Raw genomic sequence first — 11,223 nt, 5'->3', positions numbered from 1 at the left:
ATATATATATATATATATATATATATATATATATATATATATAGTGGTTCAAATATGTATCTCTAATTCCAAATAAGTTAGCTATCATCCCTATCTGAATTAATACTGCATAAAATCATTGTAATTTGTGAGCTTTAATTTGAAATACAGTTGACTGTTTAACAATGTGGGTTTTAAGGGCACTGACCCTCCAGGCACTCAGAAAAATCTGTGTGTAACTTTACAGTTGGCTCTCCATATCCACACTTCTGCATCAGCAGATTCAGCCAACCTCAGGTCGTGTAGTGTATTACGTATTTACTGGAAAAAAATCCACTTATAAGTGGAACTGCGCAGTTAAAACCTGTGTTGTTCAAGGGTCTGCTGTAAATAGAATAAACAAAATTTGCTTAAAGGTGTTACTCCTTACTTTCTCTACTTTTCTATATTATCAAAAATTTTTTAATCCCATTGTCTAATTAGTGATACTAATTGTGCTATTTTGTTAAGAAGGAACATTTTATTACAATGTGTGACATCTCATTTGGATTTGGAATAACACTAAATGACCACCATGTTATACATTTACGGTCACTGAAAAGTAATATAGATCCTTAAGAACTAAAGATAATATTATGTGAAAGCTATTCAATAGTTTAAAAATGGTAAAATTAGTAGATAATTTATGAATGAATTTTAAGTGAATTATGAAAGTATGCAAAAGGACACATTCTGACTAATTGTGAGAACTCAAATTGTTTCTATTATTCATTTTTGTTATAATTATATAATTTCACGTCTGATGAGAGTAATATGAAAGTAATATGGAGAGTAATTCACTTTTTCTATCTGAATTGAGCTTAAGATATCTGGGAAAATTCTAATTTTTATGCAATTATTCCTGTTCACATGTTTCGGAAAATCAAAGCCTTTGGACAGATAGAGGACCTGAAAATACATTCTATCATACAAGCATGCTAAAAGTTTCAATTAATATCTTAGCTAGAGATAATCTGACAATAACTACAAAGAGCATTTCCTAGTAAAATGTTTTATTAATTGAACATGATTTGGTAACTACCTACTATTTGCCAGATACTATTCTAAATATATCCTATGAGCCAACCACATGATCTAAATTTGTGCAGATCCTCTTAGGAAGTCTTCTGTAAAGCACCTTGCTTCCATTAGCATTGTTCTTTGATGGCAAAGTTCTGTCAGATTCCTAGATCTTGACTCTGCCTAAGCCTTTACTTTCAAGTATAGCTCTTAATCTTGTGGACTCTTCATTCTATCATCCTTAGTCAATTCATAATACTGAAGTTAGCACAGTTAATAGAATTTGACTAGGCATGATTTAGGTAAACATAGCAAACTGGAGAAACTTACTAATGATATGCATTTTAGATTTTTTTAAACTGGTTATTAGGTTTATGAAATTTAAGGACAGTAGAGCAAGGCCCAGGTGATCCAGCTATTTTTCTTTCTTATAAATTTATTTATTTTTTTTTGCTGAGTTGGGTCTTCGTTTCTGTGCGAGGGCTTTCTCTAGTTGTGGCAAGTGGGGGGCCACTCTTCATCGCGGTGCGCGGGCCTCTCACTATCGTGGCCTCTCTTGTTGCGGAGCACAGGCTCCAGAGGCGCAGGCTCAGTAGTTGTGGCTCACGGGCCCAGTTGCTCCGCGGCATGTGGGATCTTCCCAGACCAGGGCTCGAACCCGTGTCCCCTGCATTGGCAGGCAGATTCTCAACCACTGTGCCACCAGGGAAGCCCAATCCAGCTATTTTTTAATTAATAGAATTAAAGATCATAGAGGAGCTCTTGATTAATTATTTAATTTTGTGATAAAAATTTGTTTCTTGCATCTGTATGTACTGGTAGAAGTATATCACATCTTGTAAATCAAAAACATGGTATTGGCAGGTTGCTTGTTGTATTCAATAATGATGCATGTAAGACACTTTCAAGTGAAATTTCAGTATTTAACTTTAAGTAGACAAAAGATTATTGTATGCAGCAAACATCCTTATGTCTTTTTGGAATAGAACAGCTTCAAATTCACTATAAAATGTGTAAGAATTAATAGAGTATATATCCATAAGAAAGTCAAACACTACTGTTCTCTTTATGCATTTCTATCTAAACATAGGTCCTAGCCACCTAATTAAAAAGTGTGATTTAATGAAGTAGCTCTTACTAAAGAGTACTTTCTCAATGAAAAATTTCTTGCTACATTAGCCGTATATCTAGTCACATTTGCAAATCATCCCAGGTGCAGAGAAGAGATTGTTTGCTTCTTAGCTTTAAAAATTGAAATTATTTTTAAAAACTTATATTAAGTTAGAAATGGTGAGTTAAAATGGTTTTTAAATACAAGCATACCCCCATATTGACAATTCAATGACAATATTTTTATTAGTTTAATTTTTCACTGTTTACTAGATGATGTTTTTTACCTAAATTGCATTTTGAGCTAAATTTTATCCCAAGGCTTAATATATATAAATATTTGAAATATTTGTTAAATCATTTGTGTAAAATTAAAATTGTTCTTCTAAAAATGTCTAATAACCATGGAAAACTGGCCTCCTACTAGGATATAATGCAGTTTCTTTTTAATACTTCTCCCTTTTCAACCCTTTTATCTGTGCTTGTTCAGTTTTCCTAAAATTATCTGACTTGATTTTCTTTTTTGACTCCAAAATATCACAATGCATGCAATTTTCTAAGCAGAGACATTAGCAGGTTGTTCTTTTTCTGTTTTTCTTTTTTTTTTTTTTTTTTGCGGTACGTGGGCCTCTCACTGTTATGGCCTCTCCCGTTGTGGAGCACAGGCTCCGGACACGCAGGCTCAGCGGCCATGGCTCATGAGCCTAGCCGCTCCGCGGCATGTGGGATCTTCCCAGACCGGAGCACGAACCTGTGTCCCCTGCATCGGCAGGCGGACTCTCAACCACTGCCCCACCAGGGAAGCCCCTTTTTCTGTTTTTCTTAAATCAGGGGGAAATAATAGTTATAATTCAGAGAAATCAGATAAACAATTACAGTAGTAAGGTCTCTGGAGTTATTTAGCACATCTATTGTACTCTTCTTGCTAGAAAATCTATCAGTGGCCCCCAAATCTGGGCATGTAACAGTTTAATGTATTGCTTACATGTTAGGGGCATATGTGCCTTTCAGTGGGAAAGAAAGCCAAGTTCAGTGTAAGAGACAAATAGTATTACAAGGCAAACTAAGTAGAAGAGACACTGTATATCCAATCAACTTAGCCTCTCGGCTGTGAGCATCTTCAAAGTAGCCACCAGGGTATATATTTAGTCTGTAGCTAGTCCATTGAATTGCCTTCCTATCCAGAAAATGATTGTCATAAAGCTTTGTCTTATTACTGAGAAATACACTACAACATAGTAGCTACAGAAAGAAGGTATCCAGGGAGAGCCCGGCTGTTCAGATAGATGCTTCTGGAAAGCAGCCAACAAGACAGACTCAGGTGAAAGTTGCATGATTTATTTATGCTGAAAAGTGTAAAGAAGCCTGTTCTTGAGAATTTAATAAAGTGCTTTCATGTAAGTTTCATTTCATTTTATATTCTGTTATGTCCTTCAAACAGGATGAATGTACTCTACCTTATCACAGAAAAAGTCTGGATTTTTACATGTTCACGATATAATTCTTAAAGAGATATTCAGTATCCTGTTAGAATGTGAAATCACATAAGACCAGAATGGTAAAATCAATTCAGTGTTGTGACTACTGTGATTTTTATAGCTATTTCTTCTATACCCTATTGACTGTGTACACCGTTACATTACTATTAAAGTAGCTGATGCAGAACTGAGTCTCTGGTTACATTTTAGAAATCCTAAACTTGTTCATTTTAAAACTTTCATGATGTTTTTTAGGTTTTCAGAAATACAAAGATGAAAATACTTATGTGCGATGAATTTAAAATAATCAGAATTCAATGGATATTCAATGAGTACATTTATAAGAAAACTAGCCTCCTAGTTTAATATCACGTGTTTTGAAACTCTATAATTTTACAGATGGCAAATACATTATAAACCAGACTAAAGTATTTTTTCTTTGTCTAAATCATCAAGTCAATATAAAATATAGAAATACAGTATTAAAGAGCAACTATAGGTTCATAAACATAATTGAATATACAGAAGAGATATTCAGAATGAATCTTCATTTATCAAGGACCAGGTTGATAGCTCTTCCCAGTCAGGGTTCACTACTCTCAATTTTTATTCTAAGACAATTTCAGCCCTGCCATAGATTTAAAAGTTTGAGGTAGTCAACTTTTCCATTTATATTTAAATTTGACACAAAGCAGTGAATGTTCCAGTTGAGGTAAAGTTTGTATTTGAATCCTTTCTAATATTTTAGAACAAGGTTTGATTGATTAAAGTTTTATTGACCACAGCCAAAAACATGAGGACCAAGTTTATTTAATGCATTCACTTTCTCTGTAGTTTTAATGGCATGCCCATGCCTGACCTGCCATTCTTATACTGAATAGTAGAAATATCCACATAACTCACACAGCGCAATAGACACTTTGCCAAAAAAGAAATGTTTCTTCCTAATTAGTTGCCCTAATATTCTACCAGTGGTACTAAACCATATACAAAAGCCAAGCAAGTCATTTTGCTAGTAATGTATAACCAATAGAGGCTTGATCAAATGGTGATTAGATAATCAAAATCTACAACTGAACTTATATTAAACAGAGATAAAACAAAGCAATTACTGATTGACAGGATATTTTTAAAGCTGAATATGTACGTTTTCTTGAATATAAACCATCCTGAAGATTGAATGACATAATTCCAGTATCAGATCGATAATGAGGGTCTTAAATATAAAAGGACCAAACTTCACCTCTGTCGGAATACTCCCCCTCCCCCTCTACATCCACAAGAAAACATCATGGAAAAGGCTAGTATAAGGTCTAAAGACATTTCCTTGAAGACTTTGTACAAATGTATCCTAATTGAGTTATCTTGAAGACATTTGAAAAAAATACTACCATGTCACAAGGACCATGTCTGTCCATTCTCAACAGCCTTCAATTATAGTGGCCACATAAGTGACTGACTAAAATTTTTTGATTAATAAGTTATCCAGACTCCAACTGTTATGTTCACTACTACATCCTCCTAATCATTCCTAAAATTTCAAAATCATAAGAATAATGTGTGGTCTTTTATTTGATAGGGCTTGAAGAAGAGTAAATAGTTTAATATGACTCAAATATGGGGAATCTAGTGAGAATTAGCTTTACATGAAACTGTAAAAGAGATTACTGTCAAGTTTTAAGATCCTTAAATTATTGTAAAGAATTTGAATTTTAACATGAAGGCAGTGGGAGTTTCAAATAGAGATTTTTTTTTTATTATTATCAAGAGAATGTTTTATTATTATCAAGAGAATGCCACTATTGATGTATGCTGTAGAAAAGCAATTGTAAGCATAGTATAAAAAGTGGAATATAACTGGAACAGAGACTCTAGGTAGGAATTCAGGGTAAAGATAATTATCTACAGCTTGTGGTGTCAGTAACTGAGATTTATATAATACCCATATTATGTATCAGACCCATATATTTATTGTGTAAGGAGAAAGTTTATTTAATCCATGACCATCTATTATTTATTTGTTTTCTCTGCCTTCTTCTTGGCATTCAGGAAGGAGACAAACAACTTGTAAGGGAAACATCTACACATCAACTGAATCCAGAACGCTATGTGCATACTTTCAAAGATTTATCTAATTTTTCAGGAGCCATCAATGTCACCTATCGCTTCTTAGCTGTCATGCCTTTACAAAGAAAGCGTAAGTATCCTTAGACTTTTAAAATCAAGAACAATAAAATATTTTGTTTTAAAATGATAACTTTCTTCATTTGTATAACAATAAAAGTTTATGGGTTTTACTAATATAATATGTTCTTTGGGAAATAGTTCAGTGTTTCTTCACAAATGGCAATTATTCACGGATCCAATTCCATTAATAACAACAAAAAAATTAAATGCCTAATTGTGACATGATCTTTTTAACAGTTTGCTATAGTACCATGTAGAGAGACTAGGAAAAATCAATTGACTTAAAATTTTTAAAGTTAGCTTTTAAAAATAATTATTCCCGGGCTTCCCCATTGGCGCAGTGGTTGAGAGTCCACGTGCCGATGCAGGGGACACAGGTTCGTGCCCCGGTCCGGGAAGATCCCACATGCCGCAGAGCGGCTGGGCCTGTGAGCCATGGCTGCTGAGCCTGGGCGTCCGGAGCCTGTGCTCTGCAACGGGAGAGGCCACAACAGTGAGAGGCCCGCGTACCGCAAAAAAAAAAAAAAATTATTCCCATAGTAATACAGTTTCAAACATTGGTTCGGTTTTTATGACATGCCACCAGCTTGAAGTAGTGAAAGTCATTATATTTGTTTCCTAAGATACCATAACAAATATCACAAACTACGTGGTTTAAAACAACAGAAATTTATTCTCTCATGTTTCTGGAAACCAGAAGTCTGAAACCGAGGGGGGAATCCTTCCTTGCCTCTTTCAGTTTCTGGTCACTCTTGGCATTCCTTAGTTTGTGGCAACAAAACTGCAATCACTGCCACTATCTTCACATGGCCTTCGTCCCTTTGTCTCTCTTGTCTCTCTGTGTCCTCTCCTATTTTTATAAGGACACTAGTCATTGAATTTAGGGCCTAATCTGAATCCGATACGATTTCATCTCGAGATCCTTAACTAATTACATCTTCAAAGACTATTTCCAAATTAGGTCACAGTCTGAAGTTCCAGGTAGACATGAAATTTTGGAGGAAACTGTTCAATCCACTATAGACACTTTGGATCCAAGAAGTAACATACTACATTTCATGGATTTCAAGACATTATAGATTACAGAAAGTATCATGATCTAATTGATGTACCACTAAGAAAGTATAAGCATTATCAGTTTTAAGTTGTAAGATGCCATCAGTTGTGATATGCAACCTGATTTCAAAATATTTCTGTGTGAAAAATATGAGTTTTAGAATAAGTGATACACCATGATATCATGAACTTCTTAGTAGGTCATGTGGAGACCACAAAAATTGAGTTTCCTCTTAAGAAGTGTTTATGCAAATGAGTTTGTGATCACCAGGTTGAGGAAATTGTAACAATTCAGCTTTCTTTAGCTTTCTTTCGCTCTTTCTTTCTTCCATTTCAAATGTCTACTGCTCTTACACACTACTTACTAGGTATTACACCTTGCACGAGTTTCCTCGTCTCACTGTGACTTAGTTTCCTTATCTATAAAACAGGAATGTTGATAAGTGCAAAGCTATCTCAAAAGACTGTTTTGAATATTCAAGATGCATATTACATGTAAAATACTCAGACTTCTGCCTTTTATGTAGAAAGTATTCTATAAGTGTTGGCTGTTATTGAGTATTAATGAGGGCTGGTGTCTTGAGTTAAATTGTAACAGATAACATGTTAGCTTTTCAGTAGAAGACAGGATCGTAAGCCCAGGTATTTCAATGAAACATGTAAATTTCTACCTCTCTAATAGACTAGTAAAAAAGATTTTTCTTGGAAGGGGCTTTTTCAGTATTGCGCAAATCAAATCATGTAGGTGTCTGTCTTGAAACAGTGATCTTGGTGAATATAAACATTTCCCTATTTTCCAAATGGTGGCTCTGAAATTTTATTCAGTTCTGAGTCATGGTGAGAATGAGAGCTTTAAAAAGTGAAAACATTTTAATTAGAAGACATCTAACGCTTCTCAGAGGTGAACTGCCATTTCACAGGGTTTTATTTTATTCTCTAAAAATATCTCATTTCTAATTTTAGGTTTCAAATATCTGAATAAAAATTTCACCAGACAAAATTACTACAAAATGTGTTTTACAATAAAGAAATCAGCTGAAATATCTGTTAAGGTCTTTGTTAAGGTCTTTGGTCCGTTAACAGATATTTTATCAAAGAATATACACAGATGTCAGAAAAACATATTCAAAAATGTTCCACATCATGTATCATCAGGGAAGTACAAATTAAAACAATCAGAATGCACTAAACACCTTTTAGAATGAACAAAGTGCAAAACATTGATAACACCAAATGCTGGCAAGGATGTGGAGCAACATGAAATCTCCTCTGTTGGTGGTGGGAATGCAAAATGGTACAGCCCCTTTGGAAGAGAGTTTGGCAGTTTCTTCCAAAACTAGACATACCCTTATGACATGATCTAGCAAGCACATCCCTTGTTATTTACCCAAAGGAGTTGAAAACTTATGTCACACAAAAACCTGCACATGGATGTTTATAGCAGTTTTATTCATAATTGTAAAAACTTGGAAGCAGCCAAGATGTCCTTCAGTAGATAAATGGATAAGAAAGCTGTGGTACATCCAGACAATGTCTGGTAGGAGCACAACCACGCCTGATGGTTCAGTCTTATAGTTGATGACAAAACCCATTAAAACAGAGATGGAAAATCTAGAGACCTATAGTAACAGGATTAGAGTGAGCCTGGTGAGTTCTATAGTAAATTGGAGAAAACATGGCCTGTCTTGAGGATATAACTTTACCTGGCCCAAGATAAATGTTGCTTTCTATATTGAAGACACAGTGTTACCAGATATTTTGAATTTTTAGTAAAAGTTGGCCTTAAGGATTATTTTTTAAAATATCCTAAAGCTTTAAGTGTTGGCAGCTAAAAAAAAAAGAAATCAGTAATATTTATGTCTTAGAACAATACATCATACGTTTAAGCAATAATGCAGGTTTTCAAAAATAGCTTATGATATTGTTTTCATTCTAATTAACATACTAGATAAATTTCAAAATAAAATTGTGAAGTCCAGTTATGAATTATTCTGGTACAAGATAATAACAGTGATTAAAGAAAGATACAAATATATGGCATGTTTTCTATGAAAAACTTAAAGGTGATTAAAAGAATGAGTGACCCTTAATTTTCTTTTTCATCATTTGAGACTAGTTTGTCATTCTTAACTGGATGAATTCCTGTCTCCTTTTGCAGGTTTTTTTTAAAAAAAAAAACAAAACAGTGTCAATGTTATTTAAATATCTATCTTCTCTAATGGGCATATATGAGAATATTGAGCTGCAGAACACTTTAAACCATATATCTTATTTCATAAACAAATGTTTAAGCAATAGAGCTCATACATCATTGTGCTTAAGGTGCAGTTTTTCCATAGAAAGTATCAATTATATATAAAGTACTATAACCTTTATATATTTAGCATAAGTCTTTAATGACAAAATGTTCTATATATAATCATTCACTTAGATTTACTTAATAGAGTAGCAGGCTTAATTGAAAAGAACTTTTTTCTTTTTTTTCTATGTTATTCAAAACCTAATTTCACATTTAATTTGTCTTCCTTCTGAATTCTTTTGTCCAGGGTTTCTTACAATTGGCCTTTCATCAGTGAGACGAAAAAAAGGAAATTATTTACTTGAGACAATCAAGTCAATTTTTGAGCAATCCAGCTATGAAGAGTTGAAGGAAATTTCAGTGGTGGTTCATCTAGCTGACTTTAATTCATCCTGGCGTGAGGTCATGTTACAGGATATTACACAGAAATTTGCCCACCATATTATTGCAGGAAGATTAATGGTTATACATGCTCCAGAGGAATATTACCCAATCCTGAGTGGCCTTAAAAGAAACTACAATGATCCAGAAGACAGAGTGAGATTTCGTTCCAAGCAAAATGTTGATTATGCTTTTTTGCTTAATTTTTGTGCCAATATTTCAGACTATTATGTAATGCTTGAAGATGATGTTCGCTGTTCAAAAAATTTCTTTACTGCCATCAAGAAAGTCATTACATCCCTAGTAGGAACTTACTGGGTAACCCTTGAATTCTCTAAACTTGGCTATATTGGAAAACTTTATCATTCTCATGATCTCCCACGTTTGGCGCACTTTTTATTAATGTTTTATCAAGAAATGCCTTGTGATTGGCTACTGACTCATTTCCGCGGTCTGTTGGCTCAGAAAAATGTGATTCGTTTTAAACCATCTCTCTTTCAGCACATGGGTTATTACTCATCATATAAAGGAACTGAGAATAAGCTGAAGGATGATGATTTTGAAGAGGAGCCATTTGATATCCCAGATAACCCTCCTGCAAGTCTATATACCAACATGAGTGTTTTTGAAAATTATGATGCAAGCAAGGCTTATAGTAGTGTTGATGAATACTTTTGGGGAAAATCACCGTCAACAGGAGATGTCTTTGTGATTATATTTGAAAATCCAATTGTAATCAAAAGAATTAAAGTGAATACTGGAACAGAAGATCGACAAAATGACATTTTGCATCATGGAGCCCTAGATGTTGGGGGAGATATTAGATATTTTAAACAAAATAGACAATGTGTTACTTACATAAGACTAGGGGAATTCAAAAATGGAAACTTTGAAGTATCTGATGTAAATCAAAAAATTCCATTTGATATACATTGTATGAGGATATATGTTACCAAAACACAAAAGGAATGGTTGATTATTAGGAGTATTAGCATATGGACTTCTTAGCCAATTAAATCAATATGTCCAGTTACTGAAGCAGGTCTTCCTGTTTCCTTTTTGGCTACCTTCCTCTTTTGCTCCCTTTATCCTCTGGAGGGAAAACAATGGATCAGATGTTCAAAAACTCATTTTGGCAGTTTTGATTTACGCATAGTCAGCATACTTTTACTCTAATACACACTTACATTTATTTTAACTTCTGAAGTTGAGTATCAGTTCACAGTTAATGCTACTTTTGTTTATATTTTAATGTTATCATATGACTTTCAAAATTTCATCTGAATGTCAAAAAGTGACATGAAGGATTTCAAATGAGAAAACGTAGTTTGTTGGATGGTGAATCTTGAAAAATATTTGCCACTGTATGCACTTAGTTAAGAAGTGACTTCATTATATCATCAGATAACTTTAATTAAGCATCTCTGTGACTATGCAGTTGGTTAGAATGATAATTTTTTTTCTTGTAAACTTAGGTTTCCATAGATTTCTGTACATCTACAATGAATACCTCCTTATAGAAGTGATGTCTTTACAACAGAATTTTGTGTGTAGGTGGGGTGATGGAAAGAAAAAAAAAAGACTTAAAAAATATCTTCCCCTGACTATATAAAAGGGGACATTGTTCAATGTATAAAAACTTGAACACCTATTGTCAATAAATTTTCTGTGGGA

The 11,223-nt window shown here is 33.8% G+C and overlaps 1 protein-coding gene across 2 annotated transcripts in view; it reads left to right on the top strand.

Annotated features, from left to right (window-relative positions):
* MGAT4C (MGAT4 family member C) overlaps positions 1–10,587 on the top strand; it is a 611,075-nt gene extending 600,488 nt beyond the window's left edge. For both annotated transcript variants that reach the window (XM_029205850.1, XM_029205851.1), the window contains 2 exons: positions 5,676–5,823; positions 9,416–10,587. In XM_029205850.1, coding sequence (XP_029061683.1) covers positions 5,676–5,823; positions 9,416–10,557 — 1,290 coding nt within the window. In that variant the 3' untranslated portion in view covers positions 10,558–10,587. The remainder of the gene's footprint in view (positions 1–5,675; positions 5,824–9,415) is intronic.
* Positions 10,588–11,223: the final 636 nt, after the last annotated feature.

This window comes from Monodon monoceros, unplaced genomic scaffold (genome assembly GCF_005190385.1).
Source record: "Monodon monoceros isolate NGI ecotype Baffin Bay Population unplaced genomic scaffold, NGI_Narwhal_1 Super_Scaffold_6, whole genome shotgun sequence".
Taxonomy (NCBI): domain Eukaryota; kingdom Metazoa; phylum Chordata; class Mammalia; order Artiodactyla; family Monodontidae; genus Monodon; species Monodon monoceros.
Note: the sequence above shows the minus strand (reverse complement) of the source record. Positions and strands in the feature narration are given on the sequence as shown.